The 27,591-nt window shown below is 43.8% G+C and overlaps 1 protein-coding gene across 2 annotated transcripts in view; it reads left to right on the top strand.

The window, feature by feature from the left end:
- The window catches only part of PACS1 (phosphofurin acidic cluster sorting protein 1), a 1,493,664-nt gene that overhangs the window by 515,625 nt on the left and 950,448 nt on the right, over nt 1–27,591 (top strand). For both annotated transcript variants that reach the window (XM_085625739.1, XM_085625738.1), the window contains one exon: nt 18,011–18,070. In XM_085625739.1, the coding sequence (XP_085481865.1) occupies nt 18,011–18,070 (60 nt within the window). The remainder of the gene's footprint in view (nt 1–18,010; nt 18,071–27,591) is intronic.

Raw genomic sequence — 27,591 nt, 5'->3', positions numbered from 1 at the left:
GTAACTTTACACTTAATCTCATGATCCTGAATGTTGAATCCGAAGCTACACCAATCTTGCCCGCTATGTCAGTATTTCCAGTTAGAGGCGAATTATGTGTAAGAAAGAATGGTTCAATACACATGGGCCATAGTAAATGTACCACTGTAATAGAATTCAGTGATAAAGGCAAGTCTACATTTAAAGCTTCTCGTCACTCCTACTTCATCTGTGGTCACACCGCATACATGCGCCTACCCCTAGATTGGGATGGTACCTGTTACATTGCATTCCTTTTGCCACCTGTTTTCCTAGCCCCGCCTGATTACCATAGGAATACCCATTTAGTACACAATAGACAGCAGAGAGATCTCCCGATTGTCGACTACACCGAAACAGCATGGGAGCAATATACAGATTTCAATAAAGGTTTCTTTCCCTACATAGGTACAGTCACTAATAGTAAGCTGATACGTAGATTAACTAGAACCCTTGAAGCAGTAGTGAATGAAACTACTTCCGCCTTAGGCAACTTAACAGAGGAGCAGTCTGCGATGCGGATTGTTGTTCTTCAAAATCGTCTTGTCCTTGACGTCATTCTGGCCGATAGGGGCGGAGCTTGTAGGGTCATCGGATCAAGTTGCTGTGTTTTCATACCAGAAAACGCGCCGTCAGTATATAAAGCCATAACTCGACTTCATAAGATCGTAAGCCAGATACACCAGAATCCAGGCACCTGGACTTGGTCCGGTTGGTTCTGGAGCGTGTTGTCAGCCTGGGGATGGAGGATCCTATCCTTCCTAGGTATTGGCTGTCTCATTCTATTCAGTTGCTGCTTGTGTCTACAATGTGGGCCAGCGATTTGTGGTCTGTGTGCCACATCGTGTATCCCGCCTTCAAATTTTCATTCAAGATCCCGGAAGAAGAAAGAAGAACAAATGATGCTATATGAACAGATTGATGGATTGATGAAGATGGATATTTCATGAAGGGTCCGTAGGGGACAAGGAGGGAATGAGGAAATATGAATTTTATGATCCAGTTATGTCCCCTATCTTAGACCCCAACGGCTCCATGTACATGCTACAAGTACATGTATGTTCCCTCCAGTTCCAGCTATGAAGACGCAGATACATGTGCGTCCAACGTCAACATGTCCTCTTTCAGATCCGCCATGAATGGGTCGAATAGTCCATTCCTAAGTATGATTGGCCACCGACTTTATATGGTTCACTTTTCATGTTTTACAGTTCAGGCGAGTAGGCCCTGAATTCTGCCATCAAGCTTTTTCCTGCTTCTGCCTCTGAAATGCTCCAGCCTGGACCTGCATTGGTATCCATGAACTTTGTCCTACTCCCTGCGCGGCTAACGGTGCCTGACGCGGCCTGTTGCCTGCCAAAAACTGTATTCAGCCTTCAAGTTATCTGCTCCGCTCCTCATCCAATGCATTCCTGTCTAGTAGTTTAGGTAAACATCCTTCCAGCTACCGAGCAAAGGGCCCGGCCTCGCTGTCTTTATGCAAGTAATTCATAGCCCCTGTTACCATGGAAGATTCCTGCCCCCTCGCATCTCATGTAGACACATAGACGCTTGTACATGCACTAACAGTCAGTATAGAATAGATTCCGTCCGAGAGACCTTTCCTTTTGGATAAAACAGTTCCTTAAACAAAGATATTAGATACGATTTGGGATTAGGTTGACCTGACCCCCCAGACTTCTGTCTCCACGTGTAGAGCTAAATGTCAATTCCCCTTCACCATCTAGTTGCACGTCAATCACACGTCATGCGGCTGCGCGCGCATCTCTGCCAAATATTTCTGCTGACACTGCAGGATTCTCTTATGGATCCACCCACTTGTGACACCATTCTAAATGACGTTTCTAGTATACGCCTATTATTACGCCTATTTTCATTACGTATGTGTATTCTTGTCTGTATTATCAGCTGTTACGCCTCCTGCATCTGTCTTAATGCAATGCTTTTCATATATATATATTTACTTGTCAATAATGTATTGCCTATCCCTTCCTGAACCTTCGTGGTGATGGAATATGATTGCCTGGTTCGAACCATAATTCCTTTGTAAGGAATAAAGTCCTTTTCAGAACCTCTAATACCACGGATTCTGCCTCTTATTTTGACTGAGTTATTCTTACTAGACTTTACCGCATAAAAAATAGTACAGGTAATTTAAATATTTACCACAACAGCTCAAGGCGATCTTCCTAGCACTGAAGACCTTTCAAACCCACAAAAGGGGCAGAACGGTGGTGACCCAAAACAGGCATGGAGGCCTTTGTTGCACAAGATGTAAACATATTCACAAGAGATATACATATGTTAATGCCCATATATGTACATATAGACATCTTTGGTATACAAATGGATCATACACGTTGGGCAGGGAAATATATATATGTATGTATATATATTTATATGTGCAAACTAAAGTTCTCTTGTAGGGGATTTCCATTTGAACTCCTAAGCAATGAATAGTCCCGCCTACATGCGGGGACCGAAGAGCACTTCTTCAATATATATCTTCTTAAGTGTAGACTTCTGCCTATCATCCGGAAGGCCTGCAAAGACACTTAAAAAAGGGGCAGACCAAAGAATGTCTTCCACAAGGGATATACGAGGCAGTGGAGAATCTGATATTGTTGTAGAATATCCACATGTAGATGCGGAGGAAGGATCTATATGTCTTCGGTAAGATCTTGATCTAGGTCTTTAATGATGAGACCTATGGTGTCGATGGGATTGGCACGAAGATGTTGATAAGCACCTAGGACTATGATGGCCATGATGGCGAGAACAGTGACTTGTTTAAGATCACGACCTACTCCTCGGAGCTGGAGTGCCTCTAGGTGGACCTGGAGTCACTGGAGTAGACGCTATTGGTGGAGGTGGTGGTGGAAGAGGCAAGGTTGGTTGTGGAGGTAGAGCTGGTGGTTGTGGAGGAGAAAACGGAGGTGGAGCAGGTAACCTAGGATGATTAGATGGAGATGATGGCACCAGAATGGGTGAGGGTGAATACGCTCTTGAATATTGAGAGTCTGGAGAAGAATACATTCTTCTTCTCCTTTTCTTTCTTGTCTCCTGTTGTCTCCTCAACGTCGAGAAACTCTTTGACGTTGACATTTCACTACGACATTTAAAAGTTGTTCTATTCTCCAGTATTGTATCTTTATAGATTCACAAGCTTGAATCTTCCCCTTCGTCATGGTGGCAGTCCCACGGTAACAGTAGCAATAGCAGTAGTGAATACATTACCATCAACCCCCATAGGAAAGAAAAGCCAATTTAGCAACCTTTCAACCTCCTTATATAACATCCAAAGTCCAGCCAATCACAGTACAGACCTTAGAGTAACCCTCTCCATAGAGCCACCACACCTCAGATTTCTTACCGCACGTCGTGTGTTAGGGAGTCTCTCTGAGCTCTGCTGAGTGACAGTTTGTTTACTCAGAATTTGACCTCCAGCTACAGACAATATACTTTGAATTTTGTGTTTTCTTCAAGATGCCAGAGCACAAAAAAGGGTTGTTCAGGCCTGTAAGACCTGTGGGAAGTGTAGACTGTTTTCTGGGGACCCCCACAAACAGTGTCTCTATTGCCTCTACCCTGACCACAAACCCAGGGAATTCAAATATTGCAGAATGTCTTCGGCCAAAACCATTAAGGACAGAGGCTACTTCTCTGGCCTCAGAAGAAAAAGACGGCTCCAAACTCAGGCTCTGAATCTGAGGAAAGCGTTCAGCCGTTTTCTAGAAAAAGGAAAGACGGCAGCCCATCTTCTCATCATGGGGACCCAAAAAGATCTAGGTTCCAGGAACAAGAGAAATCTGAGGTAAAACGCCACAAAAAACCTCTAGTGGTGACCTAAAAATCTACCTCGGCACCAGTTTCTGCTTCCTTGACTCCAGTGAGGTATCGGTCATCTCGACCATCAGGGCTTCGTCGTCGAGAGCTATCGCCGCTGGTAAACTGGATGAAGATTCTACACCATCGGCGGTCTCTTCGGCGACAGTCAGGATGACGACGGTCAAAACGTAGATGGTGACAGCGTCAAAGACCTTCAGCGTCGACGAGACCTTCAACTCTATGCCTTCACTGTCTATAAGACGTTCACTGTCGACGAGGATCTCTCCGTCGACCACCTCTCCTTCGCCGCTCCCCACGATTCCGCCTACGATGGTGGTATCGTTAGCAACACCGCTGACGGGCCTGTCGACGGAAGCAAGAATCAGCCTTTGGCATTCCAAACAATTGCAGGATTAAAAAAAAAAATTCTCCTTTGCCTCAGTAGGTCTATTGGACTTTTAAGAGTCTGAGGTGAGGGTTTGTTTGGCACTGCTTATAGTCCTTCTCAGTTAAAAGTCAAATCTCAAGACTCTGATGATGAGGACATTAAGGACAATGATCCTTCCTCCTACTTGGCAGGGAAATATTCGTTTGCAGCTTTTTCTGCACAGCAGCCGGAATTCTTTCAGGAACGTTACACTTATGATGACAGAAGAAGAACCTCATCATTTTAGGTAACCATCTGTGAATGTTCCTGTCTCATTGATGACGGACTTGCGCCATATGATAAATGATTATTGCAGGCGTTTTCCAGTGGTGAATGCTCCTCAACATCCTCAACCTCCTCAGCAGACCCCTGTTGATCTAGCAGGACAAAGTAAACTCAAATCCACCAGGGAAAAGGTTCTACCACCTCCAATTCTTATTACAGAGGATATTTAGGATGTAGATTAACAACAGGTAGAGGAAGGTGAAATCTAATGTGGATACACAGGATGAATGGGATGACTATATAGCTCCGATGCCTCCATCTCCTATCCCACCTCCTGCAGATTCTCCACCTGCTGACATAGGTGGCTTTCATGACCTATTGGAGCATGCATCCAAGCGCTTTGATCTGCCTATGCTGACTAAACAGACTGAATGCTTTTGATATGACTTCAAACCAGGCCCCTGACAACTTGCCCACATGCCTAATTAGCCACCCAAGGCCGGACTCTGTAATTATGCAGGCTGCACAGAGAAGGGCCAAATATCCTGCATCCCAGTTTTCTGCTCCACTCGATAAGGAAGGTTGCTGGCTTGATAACATTGGAAAGATGTTTTCTGCTCTGGCGGCTACCTCTATTAGAGCTTCCAAAGCCGTGGCCATCTTGGGATGGTATGACCGACAGATGTGGTCGGACATTTCCTCTTTGTTGGAACATCATCCGGAGGATAAGAGAAAGGAAGCAAAATATATTTTGTCAGAAGGGGAAAGAGCATCTGCTCAACCTATAGAGATCGCTATGTATGTTTCTTCTACTGCCTTTCATCAAATGGCAGGGGCAGCAGTGCTGCAATGCCAGTGTTGGCTAAAGGCGACCACCTTTCGTCCTGAGGTACAAGGTAAGGTTTTAGATATGCCTTTCGGTGGAGAGTGTTCGTTCGGCAAGCACATAGATGAAGCTTTGCAATCGATATAAGTGGACACTGACACGGCTAAATCTCTAGTCACGCTTCAGCATAGCCACTTTCAGTCTTTTTGATATAGAGTTCGAGGGCAATATACATGTAGACCGCAATTCCAACAGCGGGTCCAGCATTTGTCACCCTGAGTTAGACGGATATGCCCAGACGTAGGTCCTGTGCTCTCCATTCCACTGGAGTCAAGCTATCCTGGCTGATTAGGGCTGAAAGCCCGAAACCGGTCCTAGGATGCTTGTTTCCAGTCCAGGGAGGACCTGGCCTGGCAGTTCGGGCTGGACTGCTCCCATTGGGCGCAGGGTCAAGACTGATTTGCATATGCCAGAAACCGGTCCTAGGAAGCTTGTTCCCAGTCCAGGGAAGGCATGGCTTGGCAGTTCGGGGTTGAACTGTTCCCATGAGGCACAGGGTCAGACTGATTTGCATATGGCCTTGTCTGAACTGGGGTGGCATAGTGGGCTAAAGAACGGTGATGGATCAAACCCAGATCTGTTGACTGGGTGTGAGTGTTTGATTGGTTCTGATGCTCCGTCCATCACCACCCCCTTTTGTACCGCTTTGTTCGCCATAAGTTGGCAGGGTATGCTTAGATGTTGAGTCCCTTGCTCACTTTGCCACTGGATTCAAGCAAGCCTGGCTGAAGACGGCTGAAATGCCAGAAACCGGTCCTAGGAAGCTTGTTTCCGGTCCAGGGAAGGCATAGCTTGGCTGTTCGGGCTGGACTGTTCCCATGAGGCACAGGGTCAGACTGATTTGCATATGGCCATGTCTGAACTGGGGTGGCAGAGTGGGCTAAAGAACGGTGATGGATCAAACCCAGATCTGTTGACTGGGTGTGAGTATTTGATTGGTTCTGATGCTCCGTCCATCACCACCCCCTTTTGTACCGCTCAGCTAATCGAGTGGGCATATTGACCGTATTATGTCACAATGATAGTCGTGTTCGGCGTATCAGGAGGACATATTGGTAATAGTATTGCCATGAGGAGCTTTTCAGGGATAGGCTACGAAAGCTGTGTGGAGTTTAGGTCACATTGCTTGTGGCCATAATTGCTGTCATAGTCAGGGCCTGGAGACCTCAGTGCGTTTGGACCTCACCAGCAGCAGGTGGCAATTTTATAGGTATATGTTCAAAGGGATAGACTTCTGCTTGAACATGAGATAGTACGGGTGCCTGGCAGAGCTTCCTAATTGTGGGGTGTTGAACGCTCAAAACTGAGGAATGAAAGTGATGTGTCAAAACTCAGTTGTGCCAGGACATCATAGGGCTTGTAATCTGTGGTGCAGGAGGTTTCTCTATGTCTTAGGTGTTCGTACAAGGAGGCGCTCCTGTATCATGCGTTGTTATGAGTGATACAGGTTGTTGATATCAGGGGCGAACTTTGGCTGGAACCGTGATCAGTTTATAACTCGCCCCAGGGATATCGTCATTCAGGCCTCTCGTGTTGCTCCGTAGGTGAAACACCCAGTGTTGTTCCTGTGTAAAGAAGGTTCTCGCTGACCAGTTGGGATTGGACTCGATAATGGTCCAATGCAAGCTATCTGGTGTATGGTTGAACTCTGAAAAATGACTAAGCATTCTGGTATTTGTCTGCTTGCATCAGATATTGCTTCTATGTTAACTAATCTGTACCTTGGCAGGTCTCATAGTCATGCCCACGTACTGCAGGTTGCAGGGGCTCATGAGAAGGTATACACAATTTTTGGTGTTGCAATTGGTATATCTCTTTTGATGCCAAGGTCTCTGAAGACCCAGATCTATGTGTTTTGTTGCTGTAATCAGGTGGCATACGGCGCAAGACCCACAGGTAAAATGTCCCTCTACTGGAGAAAGAGCCCACAGAGTCTGTTGCCTTGTCAGTTGGGGTTTTGTGCGAGTATGTACAAGTAAGTCCCTCATGTTCTGGGTGCGTTTAAGGGCAAACAAGGGAGTAGATCCGGGGGAGAAGTTGCCCATCTGTAACATGTCCCAATGTTTTTTAATCACCTTAACTGGGGCTTAATGTGGTGACACAGGTAAGAGTGTCAGTTGGTGTCTTGACCCTGCTTTCCAAGAGGCTCTCTCTCTGTGATTATTTCCGGCCCTTTTGTATGCTTGACGTATCACTTTCTGCAGATAGTGACGTTCATCAAGATTAGTTGTCAAGATAGTAGCTTGATTCTCATACTCCACCACGGTGTTACAGTTCCTACAGAGACGGAGGAACTGCCCCACCGGGAGGTATCCCTGAGGGACTTCGGGTGATGGCTGTCCTAAAGTAGGAGACTGTTCCTGTCAGTAGGTTTTTGTAGTTGGTGGTTAGTATTACCCGATTTTGAATGGAGATCCGTAAGTCAAGAAAGGGGATACTGCTGTTTGACTTTGTGCTCGTGAATTTCAGAAAAGGATCAAGAGTATTGACCCAGTCACAGAAGGTTTCACACCTTTCTGTATCACCCCTCCAAAACACCAGGATGTCGTCTATGTAGCAGCGCCACACTAGTAAGTTTTCTTGGAAAGGTTTGCTGGCATGTAGGATGGATTTTTTCTCGAAGGCAGCCATGTACAGGCAGGCCAGACTGGGAGCGAAGGTGCTACCCATGCTGTTCCCCTGTACCTGGTGGTAAAGTTAGGCCTGGAAGGCAAAGAAGTTCTCTTTCAGGGCCAAAGCTGCACACTCCAGAAATAAAGGAAATCGGGGTCTGGGAGGGCCAAGGGTCAGTTTCCTGCAAAGTTGCCTCTAGGAACTCAAGGGTGGCATCCTGGGAGATATTCGTATCTAACGCCTCCACATCCAGGGTGACCAGGAGACTGATTCTGTCAGGATATGGGGAAGGTCTCTATCAGGTTCAAGACTTCGGTCATGTCTCTGAGGTAATTCGGTGTCTTTATCACGATCGGTCTGAGGTAGAAGTCGCAAAATTTGCTCAATGGTTTGAGGAGGGATTCGATGCAGAGACAATGGGTCGTCCAGGCGGCGGGTTGACTGCTTCATGAATTTTCAGGAGGGTGTAGAAGTACGGGATCCGTGGTTAATCGTTAATCAGGAACTCCGCTTCATGTGAAGTGATCCAACCCTCTGTCTCTGCTTCCGATACCAAACTCCTGATCTTCGTAGTTAGGTGTCCAGTCGGGTCGTCCTTAATGTGATGGTGGTAGCGGGTATTGGTAAGTTGGCGGTGGTATTCTTAATTGTATGTGCTCACGTCCTGGATGACGAAGGCACCGCCTTTGTCGGCTGGTTTTACCACGATGGTTGTGTCTTCCGTGAGTCCCTTGAGCTGAACTCTTTCTTGTGTGGACAGGTTGTTGAAGGGTCGTACACTGGTGATGGCAGAAATTTCCTTCAGGATGGCCTGTTTGAAAGTCAGGATCTCATGAGGTGTCATCGCCGCGGGGGGCGTGAACCATGATTTTTTTCTTAGACCTGTTCTATGGCGATGTGTGGTGCCTTTATCAAAGCAGAGTAAAGAGTAAACAACAGAAGTGCTAATACTGCTACTGTTAAACCTCAAATAAACTTGTGAGGAAACATTTTGAAAAATTACAAAATGCCTGGGATAATTTCTTTTTCCGATTTAATCAAAAGATTTCATAATATAAACAACATTTTGACATCCTTCCTAAAAGCGGACGGCAGCTAAATTTCTTATATAAATCACAAAAATGAAATAACATACATGACATCAACAGCAAGCCTTTCAGATACACGTTTCAAACATTCTAGAAAAAACATTCATCCTAATGCCAGACATGCTGGTACCTATGAAAACATTCGCTCACTCAATCACACTCGTGAAAAAATAAACAATAGTGACAATAACAATTAGTTCTCTTATTTTCAAAAACCACAGAAAATCACAATGCAAGATTACAATAGCATAATACATTTAATTTGAAACCATTTTCAATTTCTCGTGGTATTAGAACAAGGTCTACGCGTTTCAAGAACCCTGGTTTAGGGTTCTCTCATCAGGACCTGAAAATCAAAATGAAAGCCAACATTGAGAGTGGCAGGGGCAAGAGACCTCTAATTGCTCGGTATTACCATAGTTACCTCTGACAAATACAGGAAGATCAGCCGATCTAATAAAGAAGGCTCTGAAAATAGAAGAAAGAAATGGGGCACTAAGTGGGATGGAAGGTGCTGATTATGTTGGAAGAACCAAACAACATTGTCAAAAAGACGTCTTAGATTGTCATATGCTTACATGAAAAGTAGCGCGTCAATGGAGCAAGGTTTGTTCAAATGTAGCTGCCAAGTGGAGCGAGTCACTCGTGCACTAAGGATGGAAAAAACCAGATTACATTCGGGAGTGATGGTGGCTATGGTTTAGTCGTTCCGTGTCATTTTTAGATTTAGTACCTTAAGTGCCTCAGGGAGGCATGCAGTACTTCACATCGGCATGGTGCTGCGTGTAGTCAGCAGGAGACGAAATGATATGAAGCTAACGTCGCCAATGTTTTGGAACGTCGATTGCGATAGAGTTCTGAAAAAATACAAAAGAAATAATACTAGGGGGACTCGTAATGTTTATAGAAGCTTAAAACGATGCGTCTTGTAAATAAAAGGCAGCGCGCCCGGGAATGGGCTTACCTGCATACGTCTCTGGTCGTATCCTCAATCGATTTGCAAGCGCCAGACTGGTAACGTGAGGGGGGAGTTCACGCGAGGTTGTTTATCAAGTGTAGAACATAGAAGAAGGACTTATACTTATCCGAAAAGCCCAATTCAAGATGGCGGTAGTAGAAGTTTTTAGTGTGAAAAGCATGTATGGAAATTAGGTCTCATTCGTGATACGATATGAAGAGTTATGACCAATAATTACTTGCTGCAACATGAGTAATAAGTGTCTCCGAGACAGGTTGGTGTTGGAAAGTTCCACATATGGCAACAGGAAAGTTACCATAAGAGCTGAATTAGCTTAGTTTATAAAGTTCGGAGATCTCATTCAATCCATTAGACGCTGTATTGAATTTTAATATCATGAAGGCCTCGCTGTGAGACAATTTTAATTCTAGATCGCCTCCCCTTGGATCTCGTTCAATCTTAGAGATAACTGTCCATTTTAGATCATTAGTTTGATGGTTTTTAGCCTTCCAATGGCTGACCAGTGGAGCCGATTCGACATTTTTATTGATCCGAGATTTATGTTGTGTTATCCTTGTGCGAATCTCTTGGGTAGTTTTCCCTATATATAATAGATTGCAGGGACAGCGTATACCATATATCACAAATTTGCTCTTGCAGTTAGTAAAGGAGTCATGTTTCCAAAATGTAGAGTTATGTTCAAATAGATTGCCTTCTTCTGTAGAGTCACAGCAGCTACAAGTCCCACATTTGTGGTGTCCTTGTACTGGAGGGAGGCCCACATAGTCACGCAGAGTGCTTTGTTTTTCTTTGGGCATGGATGCACGTACAATTTGATTGGCTATATTCCGGTCCTTTTTAAAGGCGAAAAGTGGGTTCTGTTTGAGTGAGGCGTCGAGATTTTTTATCAGATGCCAGTTTTGATTAATCACCTTTTTGAGGTTGTTTGAATTAGGGCAGTAAGTAGAGACACAGACAATCCTGTCTAGTGGAGGTTTTCGTGTTTTTGGAGAAGTACCTCTCTTGCTGTCCACCAGGCTCTTTTCATAGCCTTTTTCAGGAGTTTCCTGGGATACCCTCTAGTGATTTAAATTATTGGACAATCTGGTAGCATGAAAAACATATTCATCCTTAAATTTGCAGTTGCGTCTCACTCGTAAAAATTGCCCGAAGGGTACATTTTCACGTAAATTCCTAGGATGGTTGCTAGCAAAATGTAACATTTTATTACGATCTGTAGGTTTTTTAAATAGTGTTGTCGCCAAACTGTTGTCCGATGGATATACCTCTACATCAAGAAATGGAATTCTTACTTTGGAGTAGTTAATGCTGAATTTGATGTCCTCAATGCGGTTGTTAAGCCAGCAATGGAAGCTTTGGAGATTTTCTTCTGTATTAGTCCATGTCATAAAAATATCGTCTATATAACGAATCCAGTTTCCGATGAATTGGGAGTAAGGATTGTCGTTATAGACAAATTTTTCTTCGAATTTAGCCATGAAAAGAATGGCTAACTCCGGCGCAAAAGGACACCCCATCGCCACTCCTTTTACTTGATAATAGAAGTCATCATTGAAACTAAAATAGTTTTTCTTTAGGGCGAAATTTGCCAGATCCATAATGAATTTAGTGGGAACTTTAGGGTTGGGTCGACTCTCCAGAAAAGAGTAGATGACCGAAAGTCCTTCATCCTGGGGAATTTGAGTATACAGTGAGACAACGTCAAGTGTGACGAGGTAGTGGTTCTCTGGGTCAAATTGTATCTGTGCCATCTTATTACTGAAATCAGTGGTGTCTCCTAAAAACGAGGGTATTTCAAAGATGAATGGTTTTAAAAAATAGTCCAAGAATTTAGAGATGGGTTCCATCATAGAATCGCACCCGGAGATGATGGGTCTTCCCGGTGGAGTCGTCACATTTTTATGTATTTTAGGTAATACATAAAATAGAGGTATCCTAGGGTTTTTATTCTGCATATATTCATGTTCTTTTTTAGAAAGAAACCCTTTTTGTAATCCTGTATCCAGTAATGGAAAGAGGGTTTTTTGTAATTCCAATGTTGGATCTTTATTGATTTTGCGATAGCAAACAGGGTCATTTAGTTGTCTCATGACTTCCTTAGTATAGTCAAATTTGTTCATTATGACTATTGAGCCACCTTTATCTGCTTGTTTAACGATTATAGAATCGTCTTTTTGAAGATTAGATAAAGCTTCCGTCTGGAGTTTAGTAGTGTTGTGTTTAACCCATCTTTTTTTCGTTTCCATTTCAGCAATAGCTGACAGGATCGTTTTCTCAAAAGTGATAACTTCCTTTGGAATTAATATACCTTCGTTTCCCTTCCACCTTTTTCTATTCACTTATTTATTCACAATTTTATTTTATGTTTGCTTGTTTGACAGTATGACTGAAAATGACACTTTCGCGTACAGTGAAGAACACATAAAAAACTTGCTGGAGGCTCCTCCTCTCTTCGCTTCAGCATCACTCAGTATTACAGCACAAAATCAAAATGAGTCTGACAAACTTTTAAGACTTAAAAAGAAGCAAATTCGGACAGACCTACATGGGCACTATCTGATCCAACATCTCAAAATAGGCACTATTCCCGTGGGATTGCAAATTAGAAATATTCCGGTCATCTTCACGGAGGATCCACTTTATAAAAAAGGATACAGTTGTATTCAGACAAAATGCAGTAGAGACCTCATGGTCCTTACAGTTGAAACGGCCCAACGCATTTCTAAACAGCAACTTGAAGAAATTACATTACTTGAATCTGAAATAAAAACCAATCAAATCATAACGGACTCAAAAGCCCTGTTGGACAAAGTCGAAAAAGAAATTGCAGAATTCAAGGATTACACGGTGAATCAGAAAAGCAATAAATTCGAAAAGGATAAAAGGAATTTCTCCCTAACAAAAGTCTATCCTTATCTCCAACCGGACTTCTATACTAGAGTAGAATCTCGTCGATACCTGCCAGAGTATCAGGGCAGATCATCAAAAAACTTCATAACCTTTTCCGAAACCTCTTCCTCTTCAAGTGGCAGTGAAGGGGACTCGAGTGATAGATCTAAAACCAACAACCAGAGGGGTAATTTCCAACAAAACCAACAACAAACTCCTTTTTTAGGAAGAGGCCAGCAGCGGACACGGGGGCGAGTGAGATTCAGTCAACAACCATGGGAAATGTCCACTCGCAGACAGAATTACAAAAACTAGAAACGTCCCTAGTTTTCAATTTATCCAACAGACAACTTAACAGAGACGAACTAAGCATCCTTGAAAAAGGCCTTTCCTTTGTCCCAGCAAAACATACTGATTTCATTCGTTTAAAAACAGAAACAATTGAATTCTGCAGAAAGATCAGATTAAAAACTTTCTTCATGTCACTTCCACCTACTGAAATAATTGTTGATACTGGCCTTAGGAGAAAGTCGACATTCTGTCCACCAACTAATAAAATTCCAAAGGAAGTTATCACTTTTGAGAAAACGATCCTGTCAGCTATTGCTGAAATGGAAACGAAAAAAAGATGGGTTAAACACAACACTACTAAACTCCAGACGGAAGCTTTATCTAATCTTCAAAAAGACGATTCTATAATCGTTAAACAAGCAGATAAAGGTGGCTCAATAGTCATAATGAACAAATTTGACTATACTAAGGAAGTCATGAGACAACTAAATGACCCTGTTTGCTATCGCAAAATCAATAAAGATCCAACATTGGAATTAGAAAAAACCCTCTTTCCATTACTGGATACAGGATTACAAAAAGGGTTTCTTTCTAAAAAAGAACATAAATATATGCAGAATAAAAACCCTAGGATACCTCTATTTTATGTATTACCTGAAATACATAAAAATGTGACGACTCCACCGGGAAGACCCATCATCTCCGGGTGCGATTCTATGATGGAACCCATCTCTAAATTCGTGGACTATTTTTTTAAAACCATTCATCTTTGAAATACCCTCGTTTTTAGGAGACACCACTGATTTCATTAATAAGATGGCACAGATACAATTTGACCCAGAGAACCACTACCTCGTCACACTTGACGTTGTCTCACTGTATACTCAAATTCCCCAGGATGAAGGACTTTCGGTCATCTACTCTTTTCTGGAGAGTCGACCCAACCCTAAAGTTCCCACTAAATTCATTATGGATCTGGCAAGTTTCGCCCTAAAGAAAAACTATTTTAGTTTCAATGATGACTTCTATTATCAAGTAAAAGGAGTGGCGATGGGGTGTCCTTTTGCGCCGGAGTTAGCCATTCCTTTTCATGGCTAAATTCGAAGAAAAATTTGTCTATAACGACAATCCTTACTCCCAATTCATCGGAAACTGGATTCGTTATATAGACGATATTTTTATGACATGGACTAATACAGAAGAAAATCTCCAAAGCTTCCATTGCTGGCTTAACAACCGCACTGAGGACATCAAATTCAGCATTAACTACTCCAAAGTAAGAATTCCATTTCTTGATGTAGAGGTATATCCATCGGACAACGGTTTGGCGACAACACTATTTAAAAAACCAACAGATCGTAATAAAATGTTACATTTTGCTAGCAACCATCCTACGAATTTACCTGAAAATTTACCCTTCGGGCAATTTTTACGAGTGAGACGCAACTGCAAATTTAAGGATGAATATGTTTTTCATGCTACCAGATTGTCCAATAATTTAATCACTAGGGGGTATCCCAGGAAACTCCTGAAAAAGGCTATGAAAAGAGCCTGGTGGACACCAAGAGAGGTACTTCTCCAAAAACACGAAAAACCTCCACTAGACAGGATTGTCTGTGTCTCTACTTACTGCCCTAATTCAAACAACCTCAAAAAGGTGATTAATCAAAACTGGCATCTGATAAAAAATCTCGACGCCTCACTCAAACAGAACCCACTTTTCGCCTTTAAAAAGGACCGGAATATAGCCAATCAAATTGTACGTGCATCCATGCCCAAAGAAAAACAAAGCACTCTGCGTGACTATGTGGGCCTCCCTCCAGTACAAGGACACCACATATGTGGGACTTGTAGCTGCTGTGACTCTACAGAAGAAGGCAATCTATTTGAACATAACTCTACATTTTGGAAACATGACTCCTTTACTAACTGCAAGAGCAAATTCGTGATATATGGTATTCGCTGTCCCTGCAATCTATTATATATAGGGAAAACTACCCAAGAGATTCGCACAAGGATAACACAACATAAATCGCGGATCAATAAAAATGTCGAATCAGCTCCACTGGTCAGCCATTGGAAAGCTAAAAACCATCAAACTAATGATCTAAAATGGACAGTTATCTCTAAGATTGAACGAGATCCAAGGGGAGGCGATCTAGAATTAAAATTGTTTCACAGAGAGGCCTTCATGATATTAAAATTCAATACAGCGTCTAATGGATTGAATGAGATCTCCGAACTTTATAAACTAAGCTAATTCAGCTCTTATGGTAACTTTCCTGTTGCCATATGTGGAACTTTCCAACACCAACCTGTCTCGGAGACACTTATTACTCATGTTGCAGCAAGTCATTATTGGTCATAACTCTTCATATCGTATCACGAATGAGACCTAATTTCCATACATGCTTTTCACACTAAAAACTTCTACTACCGCCATCTTGAATTGGGCTTTTCGGATAAGTATAAGTCCTTCTTCTATGTTCTACACTTGATAAACAACCTCGCGTGAACTCCCCCCTCACGTGACCAGTCTGGCGCTTGCAAATCGATTGAGGATACGACCAGAGACGTATGCAGGTAAGCCCATTCCCGGGCGCGCTGCCTTTTATTTACAAGACACATCGTTTTAAGCTTCTATAAACATTACGAGTCCCCCTAGTATTATTTCTTTTGTATTTTTTCAGAACTCTATCGCAATCGACGTTCCAAAACATTGGCGACGTTAGCTTCATATCATTTCGTCTCCTGCTGACTACACGCAGCACCATGCCGATGTGAAGTACTACATGCCTCCCTGAGGCACTTAAGGTACTAAATCTAAAAATGACACGAAACGACTAAACCATAGCCACCATCACTCCCGAATCTAATCTGTTTTTTTCCATCCTTAGTGCACGAGTGACTCGCTCCACTTGGCAGCTACATTTGAACAAACCTTGCTCCATTGACGCGCTACTTTTCATGTAAGCATATGACAATCTAAGACGTCTTTTTGACAATTTTGTTTGGTTCTTCCAACATAATCAGCACCTTCCATCCCACTTAGTGCCCCATTTCTTTCTTCTATTTTCAGAGCCTTCTTTATTAGATCGGCTGATCTTCCTGTATTTGTCAGAGGTAACTATGGTAATACCGAGTTTTGTAGTAAGCAATTAGAGGTCTCTTGCCCCTGCCACTCTCAATGTTGGCTTTCATTTTGATTTTCAGGTCCTGATGAGAGAACCCTAAACCAGGGTTCTTGAAACGTGTAAACCTCGTTCTAATACCACAAGAAATTGAAACTGGTTTCAAATTAAATGTATAATGCTATTGTAATCTTGCATTGTGATTTTCTGTGGTTTTTGAAAATAAGAGAACTAATTGTTATTGTCACTATTGTTTATTTTTTTCACGAGTGTGATTGAGTGAGCGAATGTTTTCATAGGTACCAGCATGTCTGGCATTAGGATGAATGTTTTTTCTAGAATGTTTGAAACGTGTATCTGAAAGGCTTGCTGTTGATGTCATGTATGTTATTTCATTTTTGTGATTTAGATAAGAAATTTAGCTGCCGTCCGCTTTTAGGAAGGATGTCAAAATGTTGTTTATATTATGAAATCTTTTGATTAAATCGGAAAAAGAAATTATCCCAGGCATTTTGTAATTTTTCAAAATGTTTCCTCACAAGTTTATTTGAGGTTTAACAGTAGCAGTATTAGCACTTCTGTTGTTTACTCTTATATGGGCTCGCTTTACTGCTCTTATGCCCACCTCCTAATTTGGTTTTTTCTTTATCAAAGCAGAGCTCCTGTGGGCCCACACACATGTTTTGGTAAGTAGTGAGTTTTAGTCAACCCAAGTTCAGGGACAATGTTGAAACTGGGAGCCTACTGCTTTGATTCCTGCTCCCTTTCTGGATCATGGTTGGGCATTGCCCACCCACTTCAATTTCCAACACTCACCACAGGTGAAGGCATATAAGACTCCAGCTGTACATTTGGAAATCCGAGGCGCAACCCACCTGCCATTGCATTAGCCATGTTCAAGCCAAGAAGAATTAAATTCAGCTGAAGTGAATAGGCATAACTTTATAAAACTTTATTAGGGTTCGTAACAGAAGCATGTACATATTGCAGAATTTTGTCAAGTACAAACCCATGCCTTCTATTTGTCTTACCTGATGGATGCAACTTCCCATAAAAAGTTTTTTTATTTGCAGAAACGTTTTGCCCCAACCCTTTTGCTTGAAACTTTAGTTTTAGTTTTCCTCTTCTAGCATTTTTCAACCTGTGAAATTATGTTCCTAAGTAGTTGAAACGGAAGTAAAGCGAGAAGAACTAAATAAAGAAAATGTGGTCATGGTAATTTTGGTACTCTTTGGTGATCTATGTCCTTCACAAGAATACCCCAATAATCACTTGTTGAACACATACTTGCTATAATCTTCCACTGCGGAAAGAAATGTAGAAACTGGACTAAAGCAGTTTGGGATTGGGCCTTAGCACTAGGGTCCTCGCAAAAATTTGAAGAGAGAACGTCTTTATAAAAATCCTTTATCTTATCCATGAAGTCACCCTAAACTGTTGGGATGGAGGAAGTAAGGAAATAGGTATACCTAAATCACCCTGAATATAATTTCCCTTCCCAATTCATGCCCCCACTTATATCTGTCTTTGAATCACTTTTAGCCCCAAATATTTCTCAAGATAATTGTGCAGGTTTTGTTGTTTGTAGATTGGAATTACAAAACTATTAATCCAATGTATTTTATTTCCTTTCAGCAACCAAATATTAAACAGAAATTTGTGGCCTTACTGAAAAGATTTAAAGTGTCTGACGAGGTAACTCATGTAGCTATTTGTGCACGTTGCATGTTATATTGTCTTATAAATTGATATTGTGATGTTTATTGAGCGAGGAATAAATTGAAACAAATTACTATCTTATTAACAACAACATTATCATGAAGTATTAATCTTCATGGGGGGGGGCATGGCTTAGCCGAGCAGCAAGATGGCCGCTTGCTAAGTGGGCTCTGCCGGCCGAACACAAATTCCGGCATTAATCCTAGCGTTTGGGGTTGTCTACCAGGTCAAATCAAGCAGCATCGCTAGCGGTTGTGACCAGACTCCATCCCTTGAAATATTGGATCTGGCGCACTTAACCCCAGCTACTGAGGTTGGGTGAGATAGGGCCTACTAGTCTTCAAAGCTGCAGCCTGTCTCTGGGGGAAGAGCATGACAAGGTCTACATGTGCTGGCCTGGTTGGCAGCCTGGAGATCGCCCTCCCAGGTCGGAAGACAGTGACTGGTGCGGAGCAGAGATCTCCACAGATGAGCACAAGTGAGGTCAAATAAATTCTCTTCATAAAAAGTGCAAACGTACCGCAGGGCAACGAGTGCTATGTGCATGGAGGGCTTCCACGGCTGGGGACCCAGGGAACGCCGCCAGAGGTAACGGGATGTGTGGATCCGCAAGACAATTATTATTATTTTTTTTTTTAATTAAGCGGGCGGATCCTGGATTCTTGCCAGCATGAAGCCTGTCCGGTTCTGGGTCCGACGACAGAGAATCCAAGATCCACGGGAGCGAAGATAATGTCTCTACGCTCTCACAGGGTCCAGACCCCTATAGGTGTATACACACTAGAGGAAGACATGGACCCCCTAGAGGGCGAAGAGACCAGAAAGGACCACCAGATCTTCTGTCGGGGATGCCAGGCAGGGAAGTAAGGATTCCTACAAGGAGACACAAACAACAAGGTAGCCGTAAGTCTTAATCCCTCATGAGCTTCCCCGCTACTTTCTGTACATTCTATGCCTTCTCATACTCACACAATCAGACCTGGGGACGTGGCTTTAAGGACTCCTATTCAAACAGGAAACGGTGCCTCTATACAACACCAGTGGAACGAAGGCAGACTTCACATCAAAAGGGGGGTTGTTGGAGGAATCAAGTACACTTCACGAAGAGGAAATACAATGTTTTACAATTCGCAGAGAGTAGTGTATCCACCTTGGTTTCAGCAATAGTCCTTGCTTGATGCCGTTGATTTGCCTGTACTGAATGTCGTTGTTAATAAAAGAAGACTGTTTGTCCCAATAAAGATTTGAGCCTTCAATCACAAGCTCACTGACATTGTGAGGCACCAACGCGTCCCAGCGATGGGGGGGAGGAACAACTGGAAGGGATCTAGCGCGATAACCGCACTAACCAAAAGGAGCAGGCAAGGATTACCACAGCGCTTCGTCGCGCTAGCTACACAGGTAAGGTTCCCAAGAGCGCGCTTCCAGCGCTACATAAACAAAAGCAGGCAAAAACCTCCACAGCGCTTCCTCGCGCTAGCGATACAAATAATGTTCTCAAAAGTGCTCTTCCAGCGCTAAATAAACAAAAGCAGACAAAAACCTCCACAGCGCTTCCTCGCGCTAGCGATACAGGAAATGTTCTCAGAGCGCGCTTCCAACGCGCAAATCAATACAAAGGCTCGTAGTTAGAGACTTTAACACTCAACCCAACTCACGGTACCGAGGACTTGAAACGTGTTGTTCCGTTGGTTTTGTGGCTCCTCTAATACGCAGGAAACAGGGAAAAGACGAGGAACGGGTCCGGGTAAAATTCAAACAGTCAAGGGGGCGTGGTCCTAAAGCAGGAAGCAAGGCCAAGCACTCGTGGTTGTGAGCCAGCAGCCTATATGCCGGTAGCAGTCATGTGATCTATTGTGGTGCAGCATGGGAAGGCATACAAGATACTCCCTCTAGCAAGGCATTCTGGGAGTTGGAGTTTTCTACTGTAACATCCGCATTACGGATAAATAGGGTACAGGAAGCACGACCCCTAACAAAGCCTAGGTGGTATCTAGCAGAGTAAACTCCTGGGATCCGGATCTGTAACCCAAAACTGCACGCGGGAGTGGAGACGGAGGCGACCGTGGCGTGAGTCCGTTACTTGCGGAGTGGCAGGAAGACAGTTGCCCGGACAGATCCAAGATAGTGCTACTCCAACTAATCCTTCAAGCATGAGTCGATAGTGCGTGCAGTCTTTTGCTATCGCTGCATCGGGGCGAACATGACTACAATCAATTCCTGGCGGCAGGATTTGGGTCTCCGGGTGTGCTGAGACCAGCTGCTGCACATCCAAGTCAAGGTGGGTGAGACGTGTTTAAGGGACTGGCGCCATAATAGAGCTGTAACTGCGGATTCACACGGGACACCTAAGCCTGGACTGCGAGTGCTGGGGAAACCAGAGCGCGATTGTTTAGTGCAAGCATGGTGACCCTGCAGGCTACATTTGCGCGATATGGTAGACGGATGGCTGACCAGGATATAATCCTTTAAGCAGATTTCTGGAACGTGAGCAAGTGAATCGCCTGTGCCGAAACCTAAATGCGACTGAGTTATCCCTGGGCTGTGGGCTGGGTGTGATGAGCTGCCCACTTAGACGTGTATCCCTCCTGGCAGCAGATAGCTGACAAATGTGCTTTGTAATACGATACTAACGCCCCCACCCGAGGCAAACGTAAGGGCGAGGCGGTACGGTCCTGTCGGGAAGCTTGCCAAGCTTCCAGATTCAAACCACATGCAGTAATTTGCTAGCACTTCAACTTAGTCAAAACGCACTGTGGTATAGGCCAGACCCGCTGGAAAGTTGAGAGAGATTCGCAGTAGATTTGTGTCACATGTGTTGACTAGAGATGCAGGTATCCCGAGTCTGATATAGCCTCCTACTCTAAGAACTTTTAAGCACTGAAAGAAACTAGCACCCTGGAAGTGGAAATCCCACTACTACAAGTCGTTGAAAACACAAACGCTCAGCATGGTGAGGAAAAATGGGGAAAAATGATGCAAATCAAACTAAACTGTCTTTTGTCAACAAGAGGCTCACACATAATGCTGTAACTGGAGCTGAGCATGATACAAAATCAGCCTCTAGCGAAGTGCCAGACAGACAAGAAGATGACCTGCGAAACATACTACTGGAGGTTAAGTCCAGCCTCAAAGTGATAGACCCTAAACTTGATAAGCTCACCGCCCAACTTGACCAAGTGCAGAAACGCGTGGACACCCACGAAACAAGTATAGGCCAACTAGATAATAGAATGTCCCATGCTCATGATTATCAAGTTGACTCAAAGGAACATTTACTACAATGGGAGACGGTCTTAAGCATTATTAAAGCGAAAAATGAAGCTTTAGAGGCCCGTTCCAGGCAATACCTAAAATGGAGATGTATGTCGAGGAACTTCTTTGAGAACTATTTGGACAAGACCTATCTACAATGTTTATCGTGGAAAGAGCAGGCCAGTCTCTTGCCCCCAAGCCCGTGGTGGGTGCTGCCCCAGACCTATTGTTTCCCAGCTGCTAAATTATAGGGACAGAGATGTAGTCCTACGGAAGGCCAGAGAGAAGGGCAATATCATCCACCAAGGAAATAATATATCCTTTTACCCGGACTATACTCCCACAGTTCAAGCAGCCAGATGCAAATTCATTCCAGCCGATTGACTACTACAGCAATCCGGCACATCCTATGCATTTTTCTGTTCAGCAAAGCTGAGGGTGAAGTCATATTTGATGGAGCAGCGCACTATTTTACCAATGCAAAATCAGCCCTTACATTTGCTAGGCACATAGGCAAGTCGAAAAGCCACGCATCCCAAGCTGGTCAGGATACATCTGATGCTACCCTCAGTGATAACGACTAAAGCCCGATGGTTAATCTATATTAGCTAAGTCGCTTCCTTAAAACCTGTGCTGCAGCCACAGTAAAGTAATGGGAATGAAGGTGAGAACTCTGAAGACTAATATTCCATCGACCTCCTAGACATAGCCACTTATAACCTGGGAATGTTTACCCCATAGCTGCTGACTCATGGTTCTGCCACCCTGCCACAGGGAAGGGCAGTTTGCCGGTGACCTAATGCCCCATGGAGATCTCCCTTGGGATTGTACAAATGTTAGTTGCACTGTTTGTAGTATGTAGGGGTGGGTGGGATAAATTGCACGACCTGATTGGGGGTGGTTGGTGTGGGTGGCGGGTTGGGTTGGGGGGTTTGTTATTGTTCCTCTTGGAAGCAGACAGACAACACTGTATAGCAAGTGTCACATAGTCACTCACTACAGCAGACACAAAACACACCAGACACGCTGCAATTCCTCTCCGCGTATTCCTAGGTATGATGTGTGTGCAGCAAGCAATTCTGACTGAAGCCTTGACAGGTTCGCGTTTGCTACATTTATTTGTGCCTACACATTCTTGACCTGGAATATCAGGGGCTTAAATAATCATAGGAAGGCATGCTTCATCCATGCTTACCTTGCTAAACAGAACGTGGACATATGCTTCCTCCAAGAAACACACTTAACACTGAATCGAACAAACTGCGCCACACACGCTGGAGTGAGTTTACTCCTCTATTTACTCAAATTATGCTGGGAGGGTTGTGATAGTAATACGTCGAGGGGTGGAATGGGCGCTGATCCAATCCCAGACAGACCCAGATAGTCGATATGTCATATTGAAAGGTAAACTGGGTGGCACAAAGGTAGTCATGGTTGCGATTAACGGGCCAAACATTGATAACCCAGACTTCTTTAATGATGTATGGGCTAAAGTGGTCACACTAGGCTGTGATACCAGAGTATGGGGAGGTGGCTTTAATGCCATTTTGTGTGATGCTGTGGATAGACTGGCACTGCTCGAAGCCTACACCTCCGGTCATGTAAAGCACTCAACACAATTATATCCGATAATCATCTAGTGGATGGTTGACGTCAGAGAAATACTGGGAGAAGGGAGGGCACCTGTATCTCTGCACAACACAAGTCCTGGTCCAGACAAGATCGCTGGCTGGTGTCGGGTGATGTTGTGATGTGGGCGGAAGATGCCACACATTTGCCAAGAACCTTATCTGATCATGCCCCCTGCACCCTCAGTGAGATTCCATATGTCCGTCCGGCGTGAATTCACATGGGGACTGCCTCCCCATGCTCTGCTTGATGCGGCATTCCGGGAGGAAATGCGGGGGTACATTGTAGAATATTTCTCATTATATGTGGGATTGGTATCATCCCCCTCAACGCTCTGGGAGGCCTTCAAGGCCCTCATTTGAGGGAAGTGCATTGCAAGGCAAGCAGGGGTTCTAAAAGTCATTGGAGACACAATACAAAATCTGGAATCTACTATCAGGGGTATGGAACTTTAATATTTTGACACCAACGACCCGTCTCACCTAACACCCATCTGGGGAAAAATGTCAGAATTTGAGGAAGAGGCAAACGGAGAAGTTAAGTTCATGGTGAAATACACCACGGCTAGGAGATACAGGAAAGGAAACCGTCCAGGCAGAACGCTGGCCAATATTCTTAAACCCTCAAATAGCTCTCCATATGTAACGTTCGGTTACTTGAGTGTGATGATAATCCAATCTGAGGCTCGCAGGAGATACATGATCATTTCACTAAATTTGATACCTCGCTATACAACTATACTGCATCCCACATAGATAGCGAACTCACAACTTAACTTGATTCACTTGAATTACTCTGGCTCAGCAGAGCACACAGGGACTACCTGGAGGAACCGTTTACTATAGATGACATAGTGCACGTGATAAAAAGTCTCCCAGCCGACAAATCTCCAGGTTTAGATGATCTGACGACCTCTTTCTATAAATGCTATGCAATGATTCTTGCACCTCACCTCATTGAAATGTATCAAGAGTCACTAAAAAATGGTTCACTCCCCCCACCACTCGGTAAGCAGTAATTTTAATGTTGCTCAAGCCTGGCAAGTCCACAAATCGGTGCAACTCGTATAGACCCCTCTCACTCATCAATAACGATAATAAAATGTATGCAAAGCTCCTTACAAATAGACTGCAGCCCCTTCTCCCTCTCATCACCAGATCTGATCAATCCAGTTTTACACCGGGGCGTTCAGCGTCACATAATCTAAGGACCTTCTTTTCCGTACTACATTACCTCGAACCCCATACTCCATCCTTGGCGGCTTATCTTGATGCCACCAAGGCCTTCAGCTCATTGGAATGGTCGCACCTGTTCTCCATTTTGGCAAGGCTGGAACTAAGCCCCCTCTTCATCAAGCAAATTAGGCTACTCTACTCGCAAACGGCTTGGTATTGGCCTTGTTAAACATCACACGTGGTACTAGACAGGATTGTCCTTTATCACCCCTCCTATTTGCCATAGCTTTTGAGCCACTTGTCGGCAGAATTAGGCAACACCACAAAACGCGAGGCTTAGACTTCTCGGCTAGAGACTTAATCATCTCTCTATATGCTGATGATATTGCATTATATTTAAGAGACCCAAAGGAGAACCTACACCCTGTACTACGCAAACTTACACAATTTGGTGGCCTATCAGGCATGCAAATAAATTGGGCTAAATCTACCTTACTCCCGTTCACTCACTTGATGGTCCCCTTCGAATTGAACTATCGTATCGAATGGGCGAAAGGCCCGGTTAAATATTTGGGCATTTGGCTGAGTAGCAGCATGCAGGAACTTTGGGACATGAACTATGGGTGGATAGTTACTTGGCTAGAGGGGAAAATTGCTATCTGGTCTAAGCTTCCAATTTAACTGGCCGGACGAACTGCGATTGCCAAAATGATTGTCCTGCCTAAATTATTATATATTTTTGCAAACCTGCCTTTACTATTAACCAAACTTTCTTGAAAACCCTGAGGTCTTTAATGGTCTCCTTGGTATGGGCGGGCAAGCAGCTGCGTATATCGTGGGGAATACTAACGCTCATGGTGGACTGGGCGTACCAGACCTAGCCCTATACGCCTTCTGCGCGCAGGCACATTATCTACACCACTGGATATTTCCGACTCCTTTCCAGCCTCATGTGGCAGTTGAATCTGACAGAGTAGCCCCAACACCACTAAATGTGGCCCTATACCGACCCTATAGGTGACAAACTACTATGCTAAGCACAGCTGAAACACTACACTGGGCCTGAGACAGGCTACGCAACAGGGCGGGACATCTGATTTTATATGCACCATCTATTACACTAGCTCAAAATCCACAGCTGCCAGCACTTCGGAGACAAATGGAACATCACGCGGGCACACAGATTAGGATTAGTCACATTTTCTGACCTTTACGCTAATTATACTTTTCTAACCACTCCTTCAACTGACCAGGGGGCGTCCTCTAGATTCTCTGACTTTCTGTTGTACTATAGCATCAGGGTACATGTCGCAAATTACATGACACATTTCCGACCCCTCCAGATACTCTCCTGGCCCTTGAACTAATACTCTCCAACTCATCCCCCAGTAAACCCATACAATACTATGCAACGTTCATCCCCGGTGGAGCAGCCGAAGGCCCTGGAGGGATGGAACTCTGAACTGGAGGCATCTGTATCAGACTATCAATGGCAGTTCTGCTGCAGCCAATTAGAGATGCTTTCACCTAATTATAAACTGCGACTTATACATTTTAAGTACCTACACCGCAGTTACAGGACGTCCATCCAACTTAAACGCATCGGGCTTCGCCTGGATGCATGCTGCTGGAGATGCAGGGCCCCTCAGGCTTCATTCCTCCACATAGCCTGGAACTGTCCGTTAGTGGTGACAATCTGGAAAGAGGCATTTCAAAAGATTAGTGAAATGTTGGAGTTTTACATACCCCCATCACCCAAAGTTGGACTCCTGGGATATGTCCAGGAGGCCCCAGTCGGGAGCCGTAAGTTATTGGCCATGCTTTTACTACTGGCGAAACGTAGAGTCGCAATACACTGGGGCAAACTAAATGCTGCCACCATTATGGCGTGGATCTTAGACATCACATTCTGTCAGGAACAATTGAACATATTCTGGGAACTGCTACCGCTGGCATCTAGACCCAGAGATATATGGGAGCCCTTTCTAACTTGGCTGACTTCGTATAATTTAACTCAAGAATGCACTGCATCATTAACCCACGACCCAGACCTAGACACTCGTCAAGCAGGAAATTAGCTACCCCTTAGACGTGAATGTCGCAACCACACTGACGCTCTGCCTGCCGAGGCACATTACATCTTTCAGAGCTGGGAGATAGCGCGTTCGGAAAGGATAACACTATGATGCAGTCAAGTGTACCCTAATGTGTAATTTAGAAAGGCGAGCAAGCTGTATTGCTTCCCTTTGTATTGTTGTTATGTTTGGTGTGGTTTAATCGAAATGGCTATTATATGATCTACGATATCACATGTACGATTGCTGAAATATATATAATTTGTTCAAATGCCAATAAACAAAATGTAAAATAATTTTAAAAGTATTAATCTTCGTAAGGTCCTTCTAAAGTGTGAATAACATAAATTTGGCAAGCGTGCATCTCCATAGGTGACTGAACATTACCCTGGAGGCTACTCCTTAGATGTAGCAAAGGGTGTTTCTTAGACAATTTTAGTGGGGTGTAATTCTGAGATTTCCCAACAAGAAATTTGGTGTACCCGAACTAAATAGGCCCAGCTGGGCTGTAGCACAGATGGAGGGGTAATGACTGGAATTTGGGTTATTAGTTACCATACCCCGAAAAAGGCCCCAAGCGATACTGAGCTTCATTTCAAAGAGTTAACCAGACCTGGGAAATCAACGTTTCCCAAGTTGTGCAATTCCACATGCACAATCTGAGATCCTAGACTCCAAACCAGCTAAAGAAGATCTTGTCCGTGTCCCTATTATTTTTCTGAGCTAAGATTATCTACTCCAAGAACCCCTTCAGTTTAAGCTGCCATGTTCTACTGCTTCATCTGATGCACTGTCCTCCACCTCCAAACCTGCAAGGAAAACCCCAACTCTCCCTCTGCTGAACTGTTTTAAGACATTGGCAAAGTCGACAATTAACCAGGGTCCCTAACTTCCAACGGGCACCATGGTGTAAAGTGATCAAGACAATCAGAAGACTCTTGTTTTTTAAAACCACTGTCTCTCGATCTGCCGCCTCTACCTCTCAATCTCTACCTATTCTACCATAGTGATCTCTACCTTTCTTCATAAATCTTTCTCTACCTTACTTATCTCCCATCTTAATCATCTCTTACCGTCCCTCTCCCGGCCTTGCTTGCCATCTTTTACTACTGTCTATACTTCTCTGCCTCCCTCTAACTTAATTTTACCGTCCTTTGTCTTGCCTCTCTATCTGCTTTTTGATTCTCTTTCTACAGGGCATGTTAATTCTTCAGGTCGCTCAATCTCTTCCTCTTTATTTTATATATCAAACTCGCCAATCACTAAATCCCCACGATTCTCTCTACCTTTTTTTTTTATAATACTCTCAGAGACTACCTCTGTTTCACAACATTCATGTAGAGAGAGGTGCACTGGGCCAGCC

Source organism: Triturus cristatus, chromosome 9 (assembly GCF_964204655.1).
Source record: "Triturus cristatus chromosome 9, aTriCri1.1, whole genome shotgun sequence".
Lineage (NCBI taxonomy): Eukaryota > Metazoa > Chordata > Amphibia > Caudata > Salamandridae > Triturus > Triturus cristatus.
The sequence above is the reverse complement of the archived record's forward strand: the minus strand, read 5'-3'. Positions and strand labels throughout refer to the sequence as shown.